The sequence below is a fragment of the Zea mays genome, chromosome 1 (assembly GCF_902167145.1).
Source record: "Zea mays cultivar B73 chromosome 1, Zm-B73-REFERENCE-NAM-5.0, whole genome shotgun sequence".
Lineage (NCBI taxonomy): Eukaryota > Viridiplantae > Streptophyta > Magnoliopsida > Poales > Poaceae > Zea > Zea mays.
Genome location: NC_050096.1, coordinates 288571524 through 288595936, shown reverse-complemented (window position 1 = coordinate 288595936; position 24413 = coordinate 288571524). Strand labels below are relative to the sequence as shown.

Sequence of the window (24413 nt, the reverse complement as noted above, 5' to 3'; positions counted from 1 at the left end):
TATAGTGGGAGACGCCCTGGCATTAAGGATGGCATTGGCTTCCAACAGGGAGACAATGTCAAGCTTAATGCCCCTCCTAAAAGATTATCTAACTTTGTCAAGGGCAAAGCTCCCATGTCTCAGGATAACGAGGGCTACATTTTATACCCTGTCGGTTATCCCGAGCACAAAATTAGGAGAATTCACTCTAGGAAGTCCCACTCTGGCCCTAATCATGCTTTTATATATAAGAGTGAGGCATCTAGTTCTAGGCGTTCTACACATGTTAAAATGCCTAAGAAGATAACTCCTATTGCATCAAATGAACCTAATGTATCATTTAAAACTTTTGATGCTTCTTATGTGCTCACTAACAAATCAGGCAAAGTAGTTGCCAAATATGTTGGGGGCAAACACAAGGGCTCCAAGACTTGTGTTTGGGTACCCAAGGTGCTTATTTCTAATGTGAAAGGACCCAAGACCATTTGGGTACCTAAGAACAAGGCCTAAAATTGTTTTGTAGGTTTATGCATCCGGGGGCTCAAGTTGGATCATCGACAACGGGTGCACAAACCACATGACAGGGGAGAAGAAAATATTCTCCTCCTATGAGAAAAACCAAGATCCCCAACGAGCTATCACATTCGAGGATGGAAATCAAGGTTTGGTCAAAGGATTGGGTAAAATTGCTATATCACCTGACCATTATATTTCCAATGTTTTTCTTGTAGATTCTTTAGATTACAATTTGCTTTCCGTTTATCAATTATGTAAAATGGGCTACAACTGTCTTTTCACGGATATAGGTGTTATTGTATTTAGAAGAAGTGATGATTCAGTAGCTTTTAAGGGAGTGTTAGAGGGTCAGCTATACTTAGTTGATTTTGATAGAGCTGAACTCGACACTTGCTTAATTGCTAAGACTAACATGGGTTGGCTCTGGCATCGCCGACTAGCCCACGTTGGGATGAAGAATCTTCATAAGCTTCTAAAGGGAGAGCACATTTTGGGACTAACCAATGTTCATTTTGAGAAAGACAGGGTTTGTAGCGCATTTCAAGCAGGGAAGCAAATTGGTGCTCATCATCCACACAAGAACATCATGACGACCGACAGGCGGCTTGAGCTACTCCACATAGACCTATTCGGCCCGATAGCTTACATAAGCATCGGCAGGAGTAAGTATTGTCTTGTAATTGTGGATGATTATTCTCGCTTCACTTGGGTGTTCTTTTTGCAGGAAAAATCTCAAACCCAAGAGACCTTAAAGGGATTCTTGAGACGGGCTCAATGAGTTCGGCTTAAGGATCAAAAAGATTAGAAGCGACAACGGGACGGAGTTCAAGAACTCTCAAATTGAAGGCTTTCTTGAGGAGGAGGGCATCAAGCATGAGTTCTCTTCTCCCTACGCGCCACAACAAAATGGTGTAGTGGAGAGGAAGAATAGAACTCTATTGGACATGGCAAGGACCATGCTTGATGAGTACAAGACTTCGGATCGGTTTTGGGCCGAGGCGGTCAACACCGCGTGCTACGCCATCAACCGGTTATATCTACACCGAATCCTCAAGAAGACATTGTATGAACTCCTAACCGGTAAAAAGCCTAATGTTTCATATTTTAGAGCCTTTGGTAGCAAATGCTTTATTCTTGTTAAAAGAGGTAGAAAATCCAAATTTGCTCCTAAGGCTGTAGAAGACTTTTTACTAGGATATGATTCAAACACAAGGGCATATAGAGTCTTTAACAAGTCCACTGGACTAGTTGAAGTTTCTTGTGACATTGTGTTTGATGAGACTAATGGCTCTCAAGTAGAGCAAGTTGATCTTGATGAGCTAGATGATGAAGAGGCTCCATGCATCGCGCTAAGGAACATGTCCATTGGGGATGTGTGTCCTAGTAAATCCGAAGAGCCTCCACAAGCACAAGATCAACCATCTTCCTCCAAGCAAGCATCTCCACCAACTCAAGATGAGGATCAAGCTCAAGAGGATGAAAATGAAGATCAATAAGATGAGCCACCTCAAGAGGAGAGCAATGATCAAGGGGGAGATGGCAATGATCAAGACAAGGAAGATGATGACGGTCCAAGACCGCCACACCAAAGAGTCCACCAAGCAATACAACGAGATCACCCCGTGAACTCCATCCTCGGCGATATTCATAAGGGGGTAACTACTCGATCTCGTGTTGCTCATTTTTGTGAACATTACTCTTTTGTTTCCTCTATTGAGCCAAACAGGATAGAGGAAGCACTTCAAGATTCAGATTGGGTGTTGGCAATGCAAGAGGAGCTCAACAACTTCACAAGGAATGAGGTATGGCATTTAGTTCCACGTCCTAACCAAAATGTTGTAGGAACCAAGTGGGTCTTCCGCAACAAACAAGATGAGCATGGTGTGGTGACAAGGAACAAAGCCAGACTTGTGGCCAAAGGATACTCCCAAGTCGAAGGTTTGGATTTCGGTGAAACCTATGCACCCGTAGCTAGGCTTGAATCAATTCGCATTTTACTTGCCTATGCTACTTACCATGGCTTCAAGCTTTATCAAATGGACGTGGAAAGCGCCTTCCTCAATAGACTAATCAAGGAGGAGGTCTATGTTGAGCAACCTCCTGGCTTTGAAGATAGTGAGTACCCTAACCATGTATATAAACTCTCTAAGGCGCTTTATGGGCTCAAGCAAGCCCCAAGAGCATGGTATGAATGCCTAAGAGATTTTCTTATCGCTAATGGCTTCAAAGTCGGAAAGGCTGATCCTACTCTCTTTACTAAAACACTTGCAAATGATTTGTTTGTATGCCAAATCTATGTTGATGATATCATATTTGGATCTACTAACGAATCTACATATGAAGAGTTTAGTATGATCATGACACAAAAATTCGAGATGTCTATGATGGGGGAGTTGAAGTATTTCTTAGGATTTCAAGTGAAGCAACTCCAAGAGGGCACCTTCATTAGCCAAACGAAGTACATTCAAGACATACTCACCAAGTTTGGGATGAAGAATGCCAAGCCCATCAAGACACCCATGGGAACCAATGGGCATCTCGACCTCAACACGGGAGGTAAATCCGTAGATCAAAAGGTATACCGGTCGATGATAGGTTCTTTACTCTACTTATGTGTATCTCGACCGGATATTATGCTTTCCGTATGCATGTGTGCAAGATTCCAAGCCGATCCTAAGGAAGTTCACCTTAGGGCCGTAAAACGAATCTTGAGATATTTAGTTTATACTCCTAAGTTTGGCCTTTGGTACCCCAGGGGATCCACATTTGATTTAATTGGTTATTCGGATGCTGATTGGGCAGGGTGTAAAATTAATAGAAAGAGCACATGAGGGACTTGCCAATTCTTGGGAAGATCTCTGGTGTCTTGAGCTTCAAAGAAGCAAAATTCTATCGCTCTTTCTACCGTCGAAGCCGAGTATATTGCCGCAGGCCATTGTTGCGCGCAATTGCTTTGGATGAGGCAAACCCTCAAGGACTATGGTTACAAATTAACCAAAGTTCCTCTTCTATGTGATAATGAGAGTGCAATCCGCATGGCGGATAATCCCGTTGAACATAGCCGCACTAAACACATAGCCATTCGATATCACTTTTTAAGGGATCACCAACAAAAGGGGGGTATCGAGATTGCATATATTAACACCAAAGAACAATTAGCCGATATCTTTACCAAGCCACTAGATGAGCAAACTTTTACCAAACTTAGGCATGAGCTAAATATTCTTGATTCTAGGAATTTTGATTGATACCTTGCACATATAGCTCACTTATATACCTTTGATCACATCTCTTTCATGTGCTATGACTAATATGGTTTTCAAGTATATTTCGTGCTAAGTCATAGATTGAAAGGGAATTGGAGTCTTCGGCAAAGACAAAGGCTTCCACTCCACTCCACTCCATCGAATTATTCATTCTTCGCCGTCGCTCCGCATCACTCTCCAACCTTGGTATAATCTTCACTCATATGTTATTTACCATAAGGGGAGAAAGTAGTAAAGGGCCTATATTTCACTCAAGTATCCGTTTTTAGCGATTCATGCCAAAGGGGGAGAAAGTATTAGCCCAAAGCAAAAGGACCGCACCACCACCAATTTCAAAAATTTATAGTCTTTCAATTTGTATGTTTTAAAAGATTTTCAAATTGGTATCTTATATTTGATATAATTTCAAATTGGTATACCCTCCTCAAAATTAATATATAAAACCCTCTTGAACACTAAGAGGAGGATTTCATTAAGGGGGAGTTTTGTTTAGTCAAAGGAAAAGCATTTGAAACAGGGGGAGAAAAATTTCAAATCGTGAAAATACTTCTCAAAATCTTATTCATATATCTTTGACTATTTGCAAGAGACTTTTAAAAAAAATCCAAAAGAGTTTGCAAAAACAAAACATGTGGTGCAAGCGTGGTCCAAAATGTTAAAATAGAAGAAAGCATCCATGCATATCTTATGAGAATATATATTGGTTCAATTATAAGTAACCTTTGCACTGACATTATGCAAACTAGTTCAATTATGCACTTATATATTTTATTTGGTTTGTGTTGGCATCAATCACCAAAAAGGGGGAGATTGAAAGGGAAATAGGCTTACACCTTTTCCTAATTGATTTTGGTGGTTGAATTGCCCAACACAAATAATTGGACTAACTAGTTTGCTCTAGATTATGAGTTCTACAGGTGCCAAAGGTTCACAACAAACCAATAAAAAGACCAAGAAAGGATTCAAATAAAGAGAGCAAACGACACCCGAAGGCTCCCCTGGTCTGGCGCACCGGACCGTCCGGTGCACCACCGGACAGTGTCCGGTGCACCAGGGAGCTCAAACTCCAAACTACTCACCTTCGGGAATTCTGGGAGCCACTCCGCTATAATTCATCGAACTATCCGGTGCACCAGCGGAGTAACGGCTACACAACACCAACGGTCTTCTGCAGATAGCAATTAATGCGCTACAGTGCGCGCAGAAGTCAGAGCAGCACCAGAAGGCGCACTGGACAGTGAACAGTGACTGTCCGGTGCACCACCGGACTGTCCGGTGGCCCAGATGTCAGAAGCTCCAACGGTCAGAATCCAACGGCCAGGTGACGTGGCTGGCGCACCAGACAGTGTTCTGTGGCGCACCAGACTGTCCGGTGCGCCATGCGACAGTAGCCTCCACCAACGGCTCCTTTGGTGGTTGGGGCTATAAATACCCCCAACCACCCACCATTCATTGCATCCAAGTTTTCAGCCTTCAAACACCTTACAAGAGCTATAGCATTCAATACAAGACACAATCAAAGAGATCAAAACCTCTCCCAAGTCCAAAGATCATTCCAATCAAATTGTGACTAGTGAGAGAGAGAGAGACTTGTGTTCATTTGAGCTCTTGCGCTTGGATTGCTTTTCTTCTTCATTCTTTTTTGTGTTCAACTCAATTGTAACCAAGGCAAGAGACAACAATTGTGTGGTGGTCCTTGTGGGGACTTAGTGTCCCGTTTGATTGAGAAGAGAAGCTCACTCGGTCTAAGTGACCGTTTGAGAGAGGGAAAGGGTTGAAAGAGACACGATCTTTGTGACCACCTCAACGGGGAGTAGGTTTGCAAGAACCGAACCTCGGTAAAACAAATCACTGTGTCATCCGCCTTATTTGCTTGTGATTTGTTTTTCGCCCTCTCTTTTGGACTCGTTTATATTTCTAACGCTAACCCCGGCTTGTAGTTGTGCTTAAAGTTTGTAAATTTCAGATTCGCCCTATTCACCCCCCTCTAGGCGACTTTCACCAGTGAAGGTGACTTGGAAAGGAGGGTGGTTTGGGTAACTTCGGCTTTCTCCCAGGTAGACTGCCATAGAGCACTTCTCAATTCCGTTCTCGCGGTATTCTTTCCAGACATACTCTGGCTTCTTGCGGATCCCCATGCGAAGCGCGCAACTCCGCAAGAGATGAGGGAATCCTTCCTCCTCTGAGCAGTAGGATGTCCTAATGACCCAAGAGCCTTCCATCTGGTAGAAGAAAAGAAGGGTCTGTTAATATCGGGGAAAGGGGAGAAGATTTTTCTTAGGGGTAAGAGGTGTTTTCTTGTTAAGGCAAACTTTTAAGGTCGGGGCTACGATCTACGGCCAGTCCTATGGCTCTGATACCACCTGAAGCAACCCGATCCTTTGGGACTCAAATGTGATACAATTACTAGTCCCAGGAGGCTAGTAACCATATTCCTTACTTCAAATAGTACATAGTTCGAATAAAAGTTATTACAATACCAGAGTACAAGCTTGAGAGAGCCAGAACTACAAAGCGCAGTAGAAGATAAACTAGCCCAAGCCACAGGCAGAACTGGGTGCAGACACAGCCCCCTCAATCAAGCATAGCAGAAAAAAAAGTCTTCAGCTGCTGAAAAACATAAATAAATCTGGGTGAATACACTAGGTACTCCGCAAGCCCATCCCGCTCCTGTAAAGAGAAAGGGACCTATATCATACATGCTTTATATGGTGGAGTTGAAGTCACTCTTCTTTTTCTCAGAGAAAGGCAGTACTTTGAGGGTTTTCCCCAAGAAGTAAATATAACACATTTCTCAACCACCACTGAGCTTCCCGCTCCCGTGGCATCGTTTTCATTTCCAGAAACAAACTCACACACACATTTCCCTGTTCACGGAGGTTGAAAAACACTAATTGTCATACCACACCAGACTCGTCCATTCCAGTGGACACGGACTATTCGAATAGGTTTGAACTCTGCGCAGAGGGGTACACTTTACCCACTAGTCTGGCTCTGCGATCTCATGGCCAATGAGATCCGAATCCGAATCTCTTTATTTCCTCGCACGTCCTAACCTTAACGGTTATACTGGAAGGAGTCAGGCCACCGCCATGTCCAAACCGGACAAAACATTCCCCCTCCTTATCCTCCTGGTGCTCCCTAGCCTTCATAACCCTAGGGTTTGGACCGTACGAGTTCAGATTGAGTGACTGCCCATACAGTCTCGAGTGGTTGTACTTATCATGAGTACAGGTAGTGAAGTATAACAAACCGATCCTTATATGTGGGGACAATTCTTCTGCTCACACCTAAACCAGTTGAGCCATCACCTTAGGCCCTCCCCTAAACCAGGGAGTCCCTGATCATCCCACTCACAAGGTGATGAGGGTGAATACCCTTCATCATACACTTTTTGAAAACATCGCTTAGTCAAAACATTGCCCCTTTTTCCCATCCCACATTTTGTACTCAAAAGATGTTTGTTAATGCGGGCTATCTCTCTGCTCACAATGCAATGATCCATCCTTTAATCCCGGCTTAGGTAGTGGTAGAAAGAGTAGGTAAATTATGCATCAAGGGAAGAATGGACTTGCCTTTGTCGAAACTTTCCTGGCACAAAAGATCTATTTCAGAGGGGTCGGGTTCCTGCCCTTCTTCTGGAGCTACAAATTCCGGAGGATCGGATCCCTCTTCCGCTAGCAAACATAGATAAGGAACAATACATCAATCATGGTGACTTGGTGGGGTGTGCCAATTATTAGACATTATTATTTTTGTGCCCTATAATTTATTTAGACTATTTTTGGTGCATAAAATATCTATATATGAATATATATGAAAACAGGAAAAAGAAATGGAAAAGGAAAAAGAAAAGGAATTCTCAGCTAACTGGGCCAGGGGGATTTTGGCCCAGCGAGCGCGGGCGCGGGCAGGCGGCCCAGCTGGCCCACGGAGGAGTGGAGCGGCGCGGGCAGACACCGTGGGTGCGGGCCCACGTGGCAGTGAGAGGAGGGGGGTAACGGCATGGAGCGGGCGACCGGGGGGGGACCGGCTAGGCTCGACCGCCGGTGAGGCCCCACGGCGGTTCTCCGCCGGGGTCCCGGTTTTGCGATGGACGAGAGGTGGCAAGGTACGGGCGGGGGTAGGGGATCCTGGGGGTAGGACCAATTTGGCCGGAGGGTGCCTGGGGTGGCCGGTCCACGGTGCGGTGGCGGGCGCTCGCGGCGGTGAGGTCGCCGGCGAGGCTGCCTAGCGCAATAGGAGGTGGGGATGGGTGCATTGTGTTTGCGAGGGAATGACGAAGCTCAAGAACTATATGAATTAGACTAGAACTTAGCAGAGGGAGGAGGGCGAGGCTCACCGGAGCAGGGGAAGGACGCGGCGGCGCTGGCTCAATTGAGCTCGGGGAAGGAGGAAGAGGGTGGCTGAGGCTGGGGTGAGGAATTGGGGAGCTCGGGGCGGTCCTTTTATAGGCGCCCGGGGCGGGGAAGGGGCGAGAGGTGGCGCGCACCGGCGAGCTCGCCACGGCGGGGATGGTGGCGCACAGTGGCGACGACGAGACGGCTCGGGCACAGGGGTGACGGGATGGCTCGGCTGGCACAAGGGGACAGAGGCGCAAGGCGCCAACCGAGCAGGCTAGCGAGTAATGGCGAGACGATGGGACGGTGGCAACCGGCGGCGATCGCGTCGCTAGCCCCGGTCACGGGCGCGAGGAAGGCGCTGACGGGCGGGGCCCTCTTGCCAGGGAGGGAGAGATCGTGAGGGAGGGTAGTGCGGGCTGACGGGTGGGGCCGAGCCAACAGCGGGAGAGCGACGAGAGAGGGAGAGGGGGGGCAGCTGACGGGTGGGGGCAGGGTGTCAGTGGCGGGCGCGTGGCGCGCGGCGATGGGCCGCTTGGGCCGCGGAAGGGAGGGGAGTGCGGACGCGCGCGCGAGAGAGAGAGAGGCGGCCTGGAGGGGGGTTTCCTTTTCTCTTTTTTTCTTTTTCTATTTCTTATTTCTATTTTCTATTTCTTTTATCTCCTTTTCTTTTGAACAGATAATTAGCTAAATAATCTTGTGTGCTAGAAACATAATAATCTATGTGAGGCGCTTCTAACAATCAAAGTGTATGCATATGATGAGATGACCTATGGGGTGGAGTTTAGGGAGAGATAAAAAAGGGGGGTTAGGAGATTAGGGTTCCAAACCTCGGGTTGAAATTTTGGGATGTTACAACGGTCCGGTGTGCGATCTCCTTCCTGATTTGGCATATCCGACCGTTGCTCCTCTGGGCTGATTGGCGCACCAGACACTATTCGGTGCACACCGAACAGTCCGGTGCACCAGCCGACCGTTGGAGCAGTCCACGTGTCGCGCGAAGATTGCGTGGCCGACCGTTGGCGCTGGCGATCGTTGGCTCACCGGACAGTCCGGTGAATTATAACCACGTCGCCCCTTTGCTTTTCCCGAGGGCGACGAGTTCGCCGCGGATGACTCACCGGACAGTCCGGTGAATTATAGCCGTACGCCGCCATCGATTCCTGAGAGCAGCACTTTCACCAGAGACCAGCCTGGCGCACCAGACACTGTCCGGTGAACCACCGGACAGTCCTGTGTGCCAGACTGAGCTGAATTTGGCTGCACCGAGCCAAGTCTTTTCAGTTTCTTTTCTTGCTGTTTCTAGCACTTAGATAACCTCATTAGTATTCAAAAACAAATGTACTAAGTCTAGAAACATACCTCATGCCTTGATTTGCACTTTTCAACCTTTGGCTCATGAAAACTTAATTAAACGTGTTGGGCACTTAATCACCAAAACATTATAGAAATTGCCCAAGGGCATATTTCCCTTTCACCATGATCCCTCAAAGCGTAGGGTAAAATATAACACTAAAAATTATTTCGTATTGTGTCAACACACAATAGAAGATGGTAAAACTCTCCTATGTCATCTCATAATTAAATAGGTTACCGCACAATAGCTACCTTTTGCTTTATAAACCTAGTTCCTTCTAGTCTAGTTTGAATACTCTTGGATTGGAGTATTTTGGAGGGATTAGAGAGAAATCCCTAAGGTCCCGTTTGTTTCCTTTCATTTCGATGAATTAGAATCATACTAATGGAATAGATTATTTTTTAGAACGTGACATTCCACCACTTTCCAAAGTTATCATATAAGCCTATCTCAAATTCATGGGGTGAGAGATGAAAATTGATTCTATAGATTTACATGCTATTTTTCTGATGTACAACTTATAGCACACTCTTCTAATTGCTTCGCTATGACATAAATGTAGTATATAACTATCTCTCTCTTATGATTTTGGATAATATACAAATATATTACATATATAAATATATGAACTTAATTAGTTTTGTCTAAATTATAATTATTAAAATGGAATTCAATTCCAACGAAACAAACGGGCCCTAATAGATCAAATCTCCCTCAATACATCTCAATCTACTCTAATCCCACTCATCCCTATAGTACCCAAACTAGGTCTCAAGGAAAAATGACAATAATATTAGAAATGGTAAGGATGTCTGACCGTTTATTATAAAATGGATCATCCCATTTTTTAAGCGCTAGAATTTTCTGAATATTGGCCACATGAAAAATAAATTTTGGCTTACAAGTGGCTGCTAGCTACATATGAAAGACTAAAGTAATAAGGACCTATTAGGGCAGGGGTTATCGAATCAAATCCATATAATCTAGTTCAAATCTGAATCCAAAACTTGACGGAGTGGATACCCTCCTGAGAAGCTATTATTTTTCCAATTAAGCTGAAATGTGAACAACTTAAACATTGATAACATTGCAAAACTTACAATGACTACAATCGACTTTAAAGCAGCACAAGCAGATGACAAGCTAGATAGAGCGACTTGCTCACAAAGTGCATTGACAAGAACTTCTGCAACCTTGACTTCAGCTTATCTCCGGGAGTATCCACATACCTGGCCAAGTTCATATGTTTTAGGCCATATTTCAATTACCATATGCCAAGGAAAAATATGCATTAGGATATTAACACATCAAGACAAATTTAGAATAAAAAATTTCAATCCAGATGCACATGTTGTGACGACATTGATAATGGTTGCATACAAAAAGCAAAAAAGTTAGGCATAAAAATGTCTCCAAATAGTGAAGCCTGGCCGCCTGCTGGCCTCCTCCACGCATGGCTGGCTGTCGTCTTTTGGACGCAGCCGCGCTTGGTCCGTTGCTGCTGGCCACCTGCTCCGCCGCTCGCCGCGCCCGCGTGGTCTGCTCGCTACGCTACGCCTGCCCCCCAACCGCGCCTGGCTGCCTGCTCGTCGCACCACTGCTGCGCCGCTCATGTTTCAATGGCTCTATCTCGCCGGACCCTCCTAGCTGGGGTAGCTCTTGTGCAGTGGCCGTAGTATGTGGACACCAATTCATGGTTCATGTGTTGCAGATTGATTGCTGGGCTGGCGCTAGTACATGGACCTTTAGACACTATTTGGCCTGAGAGCAGGGTCCAGGCCCGGTCATAAGTTCCGGTCCTCTGGATCTCCCAAAAATATACAAAATAAATAAATTTAATATTAAAGTAAACATCATCCGTAATTTAGATATTAAACTAATATAAGAATAAATATTATATTTTATCTTAGTTAAAAGATCGAGAGATGAGTTGAAAAGAGCTCAACCCCTTTTTTATACCTCGGTCATTCACTCGTCATTCTTCAGCTAGGAGAGTGATACTATATATGATCGTTGTGTTGCATGCGACTTCCTGTCATATTAGATTTAGTGGTTTCTCATGGCTCATCTATGAGGTAATGACCCACTGGTAGAAGAGAAGCGAGGGAGGGAAAACACTCTTGTGTTGAGTTTGGTGGTTTCTCACGGCCTATATGTAGATTAACGACCCACTGGTAAGCGAGTAGTGGGGAGAAAACGACAGATCTACGCGCAACACACGAAACTCGTATTTTAAAGGAGTAGAGAAATCATGTCGTGAGTAGAGGTGGTAACATCGTAATAGATCACGATCCAAATATTTATTCATCGTTTGTTTGAACCCTTAATTAATTTTAGTTAAAATTAAATAGAAATTGTCTGATTATGATATGATCCGATAAAACTATCCGTGGCGGTTTTTTCTACCTCATACCTTTAAATCTCATGTTTTGAGCACCCTTTAAAAGATTTTATCCCCTAAATCTTATCTCCTTTGACAGTTCTCCCTAAATTTTCCCTATATACAGTACATCATAGTGCTAATATATTTTATTACCGGTCGTCTTCAGGGAGAAAAAAAGAAAATAAGGAGAACAACATGATGCCTACCTTGCAGATCGAGAAAAACGTGTCAACCCGAAACTGTATATTTACGGATGAGAAGGAGCAATCAGTTCAATCACTACTACACCTCAACAATCACCGTCGTGCTGGCACACGTGCTTAGCTTTTACCGTGCATGCCGGCCCTCACGACCCCAGCCGGTACATCCCGCCGTCCGCCATGAACGGCGGCACCGCCGGCCTGTCCATATACAGCGCTGCGGTGCCCTGCGCGACGTGGAACCCGCCCTCCATCACCGCGAACGGCATGTCCTCCGACGCCGGCTTCCAGTGCCGCTTCCGCTGGTTGATGAACCAGTTGTTGATCTGCTTCGGGTCCAGCCCGGTCGTCTCTGCGAGCGCCATCTTCTCCGTCTCCTGGTGAGTACTCGAAACAGTAGTCATGCATCAAAAGCTTCATTTTTTTTCTTCTTCCAAACATAGACACAGTAGTTGCCGTTGTATTAGCAATGCATGGATGGAAGGAAACATAGGTAGGGTCTTACAGAAGGGTAGGGCCACTTGTAGTGCAGCTCCCACCAGTGCAGCAACTTCTGCCTCGCCTCCTTGGGGAGCTTCCCTTTCTTCTTCCTCTTGGAGAACTCCTGGCGAAGGCCGCCCAGGTAGCCGCCGTACTTCCTCAGAAGCTGGTGCTTGAGCTCCTTGTCCTCGGCGCAGGGATCGATCTCCTCAGGCCAGCTCGCGTCCTGCTCATCCTCGGACGACCCGGCGACCTCACAGTTACTGTCTGCGGGTCAACCACGCTTTAATAATTGGTTCCAAAGATAAAGATTAGATCGCTTCTGACAAAGATTGAGGGTACGAACAACAGTTCAGCTCTGACCAAATACTGCTCACGCACATACAGTAGGACGGACCCTACTAGCAGGGTTCGGTTTGGTGAAAGACGCTAGACGCTATTGGTAGCTAGCGGACTGTGGTGGATAGCATGCAAAGTAGTGGTTAGCTTGGTCGCGACATCACCAACCATGATACGACATGCATGAGCGCTGATGAATTCTTATCGACATGTGTTGGATTCCTGTAGTTCGATGATGATGGTGTAGTGTTGGTGCATCGATTTCCACAAAGCAACGATTTTGGCTACCTCAGTAACAGAAGGGCTATCGTCTACTTGTTGGTTTTCACTCCATTCTGAGCGTCCGTACGTGTTGCTCACATTATGGCAGCGCCGGGGAGGGGGAATACTATAGAGTATATGGCATGGAGTTGATATATAGTAGGATAAAGATTAGTTTCCATCTATATCTTTAAAACTGGTTGAGATCAGGCCACATTTTACTTCATATAGATAGCCTACGCACGAGACTTAATAGTTGTTACAAACCATCCAATATTTGTGTTATTCATATTCTCCTACTTTCACAAGGTAATGGTATACAAAGTACAATGTTCATAACAAAATATCAAATAACAATCAATTTTTTAAAATTCTTTGATTCAAATAATGTTTTTAGGATGAAGACTGATTCATAGTAGCTCACTCTAGTTAACAATTATTGGTCAACATATGGGCAAACCATTATTAGCTTATCAAATAATAAAATAAAATTATTCATACTGGTTTTAACATCACTAGTTGGGGCTTTAAGAATTGATAACAGATAAATTTACAGACTCCTTATCACAAAAATGTACTAAATCATTTTTACTTGGCATATCTATATACTCCCTCCATTCCAAGATAGTTGACATTTTAAGTTTGGACAAAAAACTAAAAGTAGAAAAGTGCGGTGCACGAAAAAAACAAGAAGAGAGATAGAGAATCATTGAAAAAAGGAAAAATGTGTATTGAGAGGAGAAATGTGCATTGAAAAGTGAGAATGAAAACTATTTTGATACAAAATTTGAATACAATAATGTCAACCATTTTGGAACGGAGTGAGTATATCTTATAAAAACATTCTACTAACTTTAATGTAAACATGCAAGCTATCCATATCATTTCCTACTAAATGCCACATTATCTTCTACTAACTTTCAAACTCTTCATGCAAGAAATCTACTTCATCCCATACAAAAGTGCTAAAACTATCCACATCCACATCATCCTCACTAAGTACAAACATTACTAATTTTCATTTATAAAAAATCTCTACTCTCTCTCTCTCTCTATGTGTGTGTCCAATACTCTGTATTATATATACACATATATTATAAATTTAAGCCCCACTAACTTTCAATCTCCCTATCTATGTCATTCCCAACTAATGCTACACATCTCCCACTAGCCACCTTCAATCTCTTTAGTGCATGTATAGCTCTAAGCCCTTGAATAAGTTTTTCTAAATATAAGAGACAACTAAAAGGCTGTATGAAGAGACCATAAATATAGTTAAGAGACAATATGTATAGAGAGTTGTGTAGAAACAGCGTATTTATGAAGAGATCGTCTGTTGTATTTTTTCAGTTAACTCTCTAAAGACCTCATAATAAGAGACTCCATAATAAATAGAGTTGTACATGCCCTCATGCAAAAAAAAAATCCACTTCATCCCTCACCAATTGCTAGATGTAATTACTATTTTAAGTCTATCAAAATACAAGAAGTCTACATGACTAATTATGCTTTTGTTTGGCCATCCCATCGTCTTATAACACTGTCCGGTACTCCATTAGTTATAATTTTCTATCTGATCATACCATTAGGTTGCCTAGTTTTGACCCTAACCTATATATAACATGTAGGTCCAACTATGCATGCAATGCACATGCATGTATCCTTCTAGAGTTCTAGTTATTATATACAGGAAGTGCACATCCTTTGGTAGGGTCATTAGGTGTGCCATCGTTGTAAAAAACAGTCCATTGATTCCAGGTGTTTTTTTTCCTCTCCTCTTATTACGAATCATTCACTGTACACCAAGCAATCATACACCAGAAAACAGTCTCGCAAACTATTCCGTTTCATCCATGCCTCCAACCACTGCAGCCTGCAGGTTAATCTAACCATCGTATACAGTCAGAGACTATACAATGCTGCTTCACTGAAATTCTGTGTGTGTGTGTGTGTGTGGGTGGGGGGAGAGACTAGTGTACGCCACATGCGGATAACAAATTCAGCTGAAAGGCAATGCAATGCAACTAATAATGTTGGATGTACGTATGTTGGGGCATCATGCCGTCATGCATGTGCCATTCAGTTTCCACGCAGCACGCAAAAAGATAATGTAGGTTTTGTTGAATATTTTGATCTGGAGCCGGCCAACCAAGTAACGGCAATTGAGATTGTAATACATTGTGGAGAGCACGTGATTGTATAGTAGCAGATGGAGGAAGGCTGTACATCGTACAACATACAACCATACAGGTTATTCAGACGCTTACTTTTTTGCCCTATGTGTGGATGAACTGCTAAATTGTGCATGCGCGGGAGTTTTTTTTTTCATACATAATGCTATATAATAATAATAGATCTAATATCATCAGACTGAAACTTGAATGATCCAGCAGCAACATGATATATACTACAAAAGGTGCTTCAGAAAACATGCATGATATAGTAACAAAGCCATCTATTTTAATTAAGAAACTATCCATTCGCAAGCATAATTTAGCAGTGTCCGCGAGAAACCCTCTCCTCTTCCTTTGGCGGCTACAGGCCACCCCTTTTCTCTGCACCGGAGCATTGGCTTTCGCCTCCCTCTTCCGCACGTCTCTACAGCATCCAGGCGGCTACTCCAATAATTGACATAAAATGATATTTTATTGTGGGTGTGTGGTTTAGGGGAACAATTGTAGGAGGTAGTGAAATAGAGGGTGAGAGATTGATGATGTGGAAGAAAAAGTAGGAGTGCGGGAAGGTACAACTTCGTCCCGCATTCACTTTTATAAGACATAACATGACATGGTCTTCTAATTCACTTTGACTATTAATTAAATTATTTATATCTAAAAACTTGTGATAATTAAATGATAAATTTAATTGCAATCTAACACAACAACATCAACAAATCTTTTATTCCAAAGCAAACTGGGATTTATTGACTAAAAACAGAATGGTGGTGAGGTAGTACAATTTACAAACAATATATTTATCCTCCGAAGTACACAGGACACGTTTAGAAGCAAAACAAACCGAACATGATTCTTTTCTAACCACTACATGAAACAACTCAACTCGACGAAGTTTTTGTCGAGTGTGACACTCGACAAATAAGGCTCGATGAACTGTATATCAGTAAAGGCTTCTTTGCCGAGTACTTTTTGTCGGGCACTCGGCAAATAAAAGTCGTCGTCGTGACGCTAGCTAGGTGACGACGACGGAGACTGTGCCGAGTGCCCGAGTGACACTTGGCAAAGGCTCACTCTTTGCCGAGTGTCTACTGCACTGGCGCTCGGTAAAGAAGCTCCCCGTGGACCCCTTCGACAGTTCCTTTGCCAAGAGGATTAGGCGGCACGCGACAAAGAAGTCATTTGACACTCGGATGCTGACGACACTTTGCCGAGCCGCTATTCGTTGAGTGTTTGACACTCGACACAAAGGTTGTTGCCTATGCCGAGTCTTACTATCGGTAAACATGACTGTTGTCGAGAGTGTTATTTTGCCGAGTACCACAATCAGCAAAGAATTCTTTGTCAAGTGTCCGACAAAAAGCACTCGGCAACGAGCCGGATTTATGTAGTGAACGCATAACCACCGGTGTCTTTTCATGTAAACACTATGGTCACAAAAAAATGTCATTTTGGATGAGCTTTGCAACTAGATTTATGTACCACGTATATATAAATCATAGCTGTTTCTAGAATACTATAAAATTATAATACGAGATAAATCAACTCATCATTATGCATGTCTGGGTGTAGTAATTAACATGTGGGCTCCTTCTTCTATAGTATTATTATATGTATCTCTATACTACATGAAGCAGATGGTTACTGACACATCAAGAAACAGCGGCGCTATAAATGACCATACGAAAGACGCAAGCAACCATGCACATATGACAAGCACTCAAGTGTGTCATATAGTTTGGATCCTTTTACCCTACTGTAGGAGTAGATCAAGAGACAAAGCAAACAGTGTAGCAACAGTACGTTTATCTACATCTCGAACTGTACTGAAGCTGCTAGCTAGCTATTTATTTGGCGACCCATAATACTCGCGGAGAGATTGCACCGCTCATCCACCGCCACACACGTGCGCCCCAATTTCTTCTAACGACCGCTAAATGTACATGCATGATGCCCACTAATAAACGAGCTTAGGCACAGTACTTTGGTTGGTTGCATATGTATATATCTCCCGCAAAAATAACAAGTAATATGTAGCCAAGAAGCAGGCCAATGTTAAAAAATGAAACTAGCAGCTCTGAGTCTGATCTGATGTGGTTCTTCATCAGTAACAGTGCATGTAACTGATGAGGATCTCCAATATTGAAAATTGTGCCCACCAAAATATTTAATTTGCATTATTATACAAAATGCTAGCCGAAGCCAATAAACGAAAGGAAGATCGAGCTAGCACTAGCACTGCCCTCCCCATATTGCTCACTACTACTGTACTACTGATAAGTGCTCTATTATGCATCAATGATCAAACGAGCGGACTAATGCACGCAGACGACCTTATCCCCTCTCCGCGAATAAACAAAGCAACATAATTAATCAACGGCTGTACGGCGTGGCACGAATCCAAAGCAGAGGGGGAAAAAAGCAAGCTGGGTCTCAGTTGTTCCATCGCAGAAACTGGCCAACAACATTTCCCGATCGATCGATGTGGTATAAGCTACCTGTCTGAAACGGAGCATATAGAAATAAAATTAGTTACCGGAGATCGTCGAGCCGAGCTGCCTCTCCATGCTGTTGAAGAACTCCGTTGCCTCCTGGATCGGCCGCGCCATCTCCTCGTGGAACTTCACCAGCATGTTGCAGTAAGCCTCCTGCGGTGCGGAGTGGCAAGCAAAGCATGTTTGAGGATGGATATATACCATGCATGCATGCATGGACAAATAATAGAAGTATCGCATGAGACGAATCGATCGATCGATCAGACCACCGGCGAGCCGCGCCGCCGCCGCGCGTACGTATATAGTAGGTACACCGTACCATGAACTGGTCGAGCTCCGGGTCATCAGCTCGCGTCGTCGTCGGGCCGCGCCGCCGGCTTATTGGCCCCGGCTGCGCGTCCAGATTCGCCGCCGCCATGGCCGAGAGCCTATCCGACACATCCGGCGGCGCGCCGACCTAAATATACAGTCGAGTCCATGACATACAGTTGGTCAGCAAGATTTTATTTTATATATATGTAAATCCTGAGTTCTTCCTGGTCAAGCAAAGTCCTGTGCATGGATGCTCTCACTCGTACAGTCGTACTAACCTTTTGGCAGTCTAAGTAGGCGGCGAGGAGGGCCGAGTACTGGGGGTGCGACATGATCCTGGCCTTGATGGCGTCGGCATCCCCATCCACCGCCGGCGACGACATCTCTCCCTGCACTGTTGCCATGTCCTTCGTCCGATGGCTAGCGCTATGCTGCGCTGCCGACGACGGGTCGGCCAGTAACAGTAACTGTCGCAACGGGATGCGCGAGCTGTGGTGATGGTGCTGCTGCTGCGGCCCGTCCGGCAGCGGAAATAACACCTGTTGTTGTGCTGATGACGTTGATGCCGGCAGCGGGAGCTGCAAGAAGGGAGCAGAAGCAGCTCTGGAGGAACTGCTCCCACCTCCGCCAAGATCCCCGAAGCTATCCATGGCGTCGCTATAGCTAGCTTCTTTATTTCTACTGTGTTAATAATCAGAAGACAGACGAAGTAGGAAGCTGCTGAGGCCAAGGCGACTCAAGAAACCCTAGCTAGCTAAGGCTAAGATAGCAAATGGATCGGACGACTGGAACAATAAGGAGGAGATAAAGCCATGTAGATGGTTGAGATAGATATTTGGGATAGGAGATGAAGAGAGGAGGAAGAAAGGTGTACATGAGTGAATGATATGCGTGTGTGGGCTGGTGGCTGGCTTTGTTCCCATGTCAAGTCAGAGTAAAGAGGAAGCAGCTAGCTGTGCGCGCTGCTGTTGGTAGCTGCCGCTGTTGCACGCACAGGACGACAGCTGCCTGCGAGGGAATACTCGCTCCGGAACTCCGAATAGACAGGGACCAACCAAGGTGAGGAGATCCGTACCCGAGGTGCAGACGCATCATGCATAGCACATGCAAACGCGTCATCTTTTTCTTCTTGTTGTTTTTTCACCAGTCCTTGCTTGCGACGTTTCTTGGAGCTGGACGGATTTTTTGAGGTTTCGATCAGTGCCGACGGCCTCTATCTGCGCAGCAGCCAGTGCCGGCCCTGGCGGGGGTCGAGCAGTGCCCCCGACCAGGGCCCCCATATTAACGGGGCCTCACCCTAGATACTAAAAACCAGTACATATATACAAGTATATAACATATTGTGTATAGATCTATATATTGGCTCTATAGAATTTTTTTAAAGGTCTAATCATAAGTCAACAACACAGCAGCAACAAGCAAGGATAATTTATTGTAGCCCATTAATCTTGACTTCATAGTCTCAGGCCCAGCCGCCTAGGCTCTCAGTGTGTAGTGAGACAACGATGTTTGTCGTTTCATTTCTATCTCTCGCATAGTCGCAGACAGACAGGCGGTCATGTCCTATCCTCTTGGTAGCCCGCGCACGAGCATCAGTACGGTGATGCTTTCGTCCTGCTCTACACGGTGAAAACGAAACTAAAGACCTGATCGACTAATTTAACAACGTGCATCCATTAATCATTGTTAGAGGTAACCTTCTTTTGAGTTATTTGGACACATATATATGTGGCATTTTTATGCGAGATGTTTGGCTATATTTTAATTACTTTTTATTTAATATAAATAACTTTTTCAGATATACATAAATATTTATTGATAATATATACACATTATATCTAAGTGTAATAATTATTATTTTAAAGGGCCTCTCATATAAGTTTTGTCCCGGGCCTCTAAAATATCAGGACCGGCACTGGCAGCAGCAGTCAGGAGTGACTCGGGGACAGCGAGTTGTTTCATCTACAAGCAGTAGCAAGCGTCGCGTAGTACGGACTGTAGAATGAAGTTACAGGCTACAGCCACGGTGGTGTGGTGGTGTTCTCGGCATGTCGTCTCTCTCCATCAATCTTTTTTCTATGTGGCTCTTGAAATCAAAAGATCGGTCCTGTGTAGAGATGGCAAGGGGCCTGTCGGCTGTCGGGGAATAGCTTCTCTCATGTCCGTTCTAGCGACGAATTTTTTTGTACGGATCACACGAACGCCGGGGATATTTGTTTTCCATCCCAGTTTCCCGCATGAGTCCAGGCGAGGATTTTCGTTCCTATTTATATTATAATTAAAACATACTTTCTTTGTTATTAGTGTAAAATATTGTCACTTATATATATTATCAGATATAAGAAACTATTATATATATATGTACATCAAAATAAACATATTTATACAATGAGTGATCCCTTGACAAGGTAATTATTTATTTTTATCATTAACTATTACACGAAAACATGATCACATATCATGTCCTGTGCATGGATACTCTCGCTTGTAGTACTAACCTTTTGGCAGTCCAAGTAGGCGGCGAGGAGGGCCGAGTACTGGGGGTGCGACATGATCCTGGCCTTGATGGCGTCGGCATCCCCATCCGCCGCCGGCGACGACATCTCTCCCTGCACTGTTGCCATGTCCGCCTTCCGATGGCTATGCTGCGCTGCCGACGACGGGTCGGCCAGTAACAGTAACTGTCGCAACGGGATGCGCGAGCTGTGGTGATAGTGCTGCTGCTGCGGCCCGTCCGGCGGCGGAAACACCTGTTGTTGTTGTGCTGATGACGACGTTGATGCCGGCAGCGGGAGCTGCAAGAAGGGAGCAGAAGCAGCTCTGGAGGAACTGCTCCCACCTCCGCCAAGATCCCCGAAGCTATCCATGGCGTGGCTATAGCTAGCTTCTTTATTTCTACTGTGTTAATATATAATCAGAAGACAGACGAAGAAGGAAGCTGCTGAGGCCAAGGCGACTCAAGAAACCCTAGCTAGCTAGCTAAGGCTAAGATAGCAAATGGATCGGACGACGGGAACAAAGGAGGAGATGAAGCCATGTAGATGGTTGAGATAGATATTTGGGATAGGAGATGAAGAGAGGAGGAAGAAAGGTGTACATGAGTGAATGATATGCGTGTGTGGCTGGTGGCTGGCTTTGTTCCCATGTCAAGTCAGAGTAAAGAGGAAGCAGCTAGCTGTGCGCGCTGCTGTTGGTAGCTGCCGCTGTTGCACGCACAGGACGACAGCTGCCTGCGAGGGAATACTCGCTCCGGAACTCCGAATAGACAGGGACCAACCAAGGTGAGGAGATCCGTACCGAGGTGCAGACGCATCATGCATAGCACATGCAAACGCGTCATCTTTTTCTTCTTGTTGTTTTTTCACCAGTCCTTGCTTGCGACGTTTCTTGGAGCTGGACGGATTTTTTGAGGTTTCGATCAGTGCCGACGGCCTCTATCTGCGCAGCAGCAGTCAGGAGTCGGGGACAGCGAGTTGTTTCATCTACAAGCAGTAGCAAGCGTCGCGTAGTACGGACTGTAGAATGAAGTTACAGGCTACAGCCACGGTGGTGTGGTGGTGTTCTCGGCATGTCGTCTCTCTCCATCAATCTTTTTTCTATGTGGCTCTTGAAATCAAAAGATCGGTCCTGTGTAGAGATGGCAAGGGGCCTGTCGGGGAATAGCTTCTCTCATGTCCGTTCTGGCGACGAAATTTTTTTGTACGGATCACACGAACGCTCGTGGGGATATTTGTTTTCCATCCCAGTTTCCCGCATGAGTCCAGGCGAGGATTTTCGTTCCTATTTATATTATAATTAAAGCATACTTTCTTTATTATTAGTGTAAAATATTGTCACTTATATATATTATCAGATATAAGAAACCATTATATGTACGTCAAAATAAACATATTTATACAATGAGTGATCCCTTGACAAGGTAATTATTTATTTTTATCATTAACTATTACACGAAAACATGATCACATATAGGTTTAACGGGTTCCCACGGGGAATGGGATGGGGAATCTGTTGGGGAGATTTTTTTTCTCTTTACATCCATATGGGGTAAGAAACTTCTCATTTCCATTCTCTAATGGAAGAATTTCCCACGGGGAATCGGGGATCGAAGCCTATGGCCATCTCTAGTCCTCGGTGGTAGTGATGTGCCATTAGAAAAACCAAATAATCCAAATTTATAGTTAGTAAGGCGACACTTAAGTGTCGCTAAAGCAGTAAGGCGCTCGTGATAGGTAAGGCATCATGGTTGCCTTGTTTGTTGGCGTAAGGCATCCTCCTTAGGCTAGTGTCACCTTGTGTGTGTAAGGCGCCCGTAAGGCGTTGGTTAGTGGACGTATTGGCCTCGCGTAAGGTTGGAGTGGGTACAGACGGAGGTGTAGTTCTTTTTAGGGTTTAGGGTACAGAAGAAGGCATAGATTACGTGCCACACCTGGTTCTAAGAAAAAAAATTGAATATCCATTATACATGTAATCAGATAGAGACTTACATGTATAGTGATGTCACACAATGGATTATATCAAAACATAATGCTTTATTAATATCTAAAGAGAGTATTTATTACATAAATTCGATATTTATTCAATCCACAAGTAGACCCTTCACGACCAACTGGTTGATTGTAGGCCTAAAACTCGTCATGGTCCCAAAACTCTTGGGCCCAAGACACTTGTTCTCCCCTATCTGAATAAAAGAAACACATAAGGTGGGGGTGAAAGGCAAGAGTGAATACTTTTGCACTTAACAAGCATCCCGTTTCGGGTAAAAGTGGACTTGATATATGGTGGGCTAGCTCAAGGGGTTGCTTTTAGTTGGTCAAGTTTTAGTTTGGTAATAAGAGCATACTAATCCCCTATTGATAAAACATTTGTCAAGTAAAGCTTCGCAATTCAGTAACATAAACATTCATTGCATCCTATAATAAACCATTCACCAAGTCTTAAGGTGAACTATTACAATAAAGTAACCAATGAAGACATGTTCATTGCATCCAACAATGAACCATTCACCATGTCTCATGGTGAATGTTTTGAAAACATGTTCATTGCATCCTACAATGAACCATTCATCAAGTCTCATTATGAACGTTTTGAAACCATCTTGGACATCTCACCCTCAAAGTTTTGTCTTTGGAAAACACTAATCTATGAGTAGGGATGGCAACGAGGAATTCCCCATCGGGTTTTAGCTTCCCATCCCCGTCCCCGCGACGAGAAAAATTCTCCACGGGAATCCCCGTGAACGTTTGCGAGGGACAATTCTTCCCCATCCATGTTCCCCGCGGGGACAAATCCCCATCGAGGAACCTCGTCCCCGCTTAAATTATAATTAGGACGTACTTCATATGTTATTAATGCAAAACATTGACACTTATATGCATTGTCAGATGTAGGAAATCATTATGTGTACATCAAAATAAACACATTTATACAATGAGTGATCTCTTAATAAAGTAATTATTTATTTTTATCATTAACTATTAAATAAAAATGTCATCACATGTAAGTTTAACGGGTCCTCGCAGAGAACAGAGATGGTGAATGCTTCCTCATCCCTGTCCCCGTTTGCCCGTCTGGGAAGAATTTTCCCCATTTACATCCGCTTGGGGGAAGAAACTTCCCCATTCCCATCCCCTAATGAATGAACTCCCCATAGGGAATTGGGGATCGGGTCCCCGTTGCCATCTCTATCTATGAGGATAATAAGGTCGCTCTTGACTATGAGCACGACTAATATATCAGTTTGAGACACTCTGTAGAGGTTGTGCAACTTTACCCGCAAGTCGTGGTACCCACTTGACCGGGTTTGCAAGACCATTCACCTCTTTCGACGAGGTGTGGCAGGGCTCACTATGAGACATTCACAAAGGATCTCCCATGAGTATTAGACTACGACATAATATTTAGAGGCAATCTCCTGTAATATTTCTCCACCATAAACCACACATGTATGCTCTCTAGACATCCCACCCAAGGCCTAGTCAAGCATAAATGGGGCCAAAGTAGAGCTAGATAGGGGACTGGACTTGGAGAGTAAACCAGGTGTAGAAGCCTTATGGGATGTAGTGCTAGAGTCCATAAACCACTCACCCTATGGTGGAGGGGTAAGGGACATGGTTCGGAAAGCCCCTGCTAGGCTTAGGGCCTGTGGATTTCGCGACCCAAGGGCGTTGGCTTGGATGGCCTGCAGAGGGGCGGTAGATTGCAAACGGTCTCTAGGTATGCTGGCCTAGGGAGCAGCCGCGACCCAGGAGAGAGCCCACCAGTGGGCGACACAAGGGGCACCGTGACCCATGGTGCAGTGCCAGTGTGCC

General features: G+C 44.6%; 1 protein-coding gene across 7 annotated transcripts; it reads right to left on the bottom strand.

The window, feature by feature from the left end:
• Positions 1-11891: 11891 nt before the first annotated feature.
• Positions 11892-21752, bottom strand: LOC606458 (knotted related homeobox 8). 7 transcript variants are annotated; one of them, XM_035961222.1, is made up of 7 exons: positions 20601-21752; positions 19178-20365; positions 18381-18783; positions 18110-18247; positions 17832-17943; positions 12547-12788; positions 12049-12418 (listed from the first exon to the last, which is right to left on the bottom strand). In XM_035961222.1, the coding sequence occupies exons 2-7, from the start codon at positions 19219-19221 to the stop codon at positions 12188-12190; spliced, it is 1170 nt and encodes a 389-aa protein (XP_035817115.1). In that variant the 5' UTR covers positions 19222-20365; positions 20601-21752; the 3' UTR covers positions 12049-12187. The 7 variants fall into 7 exon arrangements, 6 of the variants coding, with proteins under 6 accessions (NP_001358978.1, XP_035817115.1, XP_035817116.1 ...); XM_035961223.1 differs by having other exon boundaries at positions 18381-20365; NM_001372048.1 differs by lacking the exon at positions 19178-20365 and having other exon boundaries at positions 12075-12418; positions 20601-20980.
• Positions 21753-24413: the final 2661 nt, after the last annotated feature.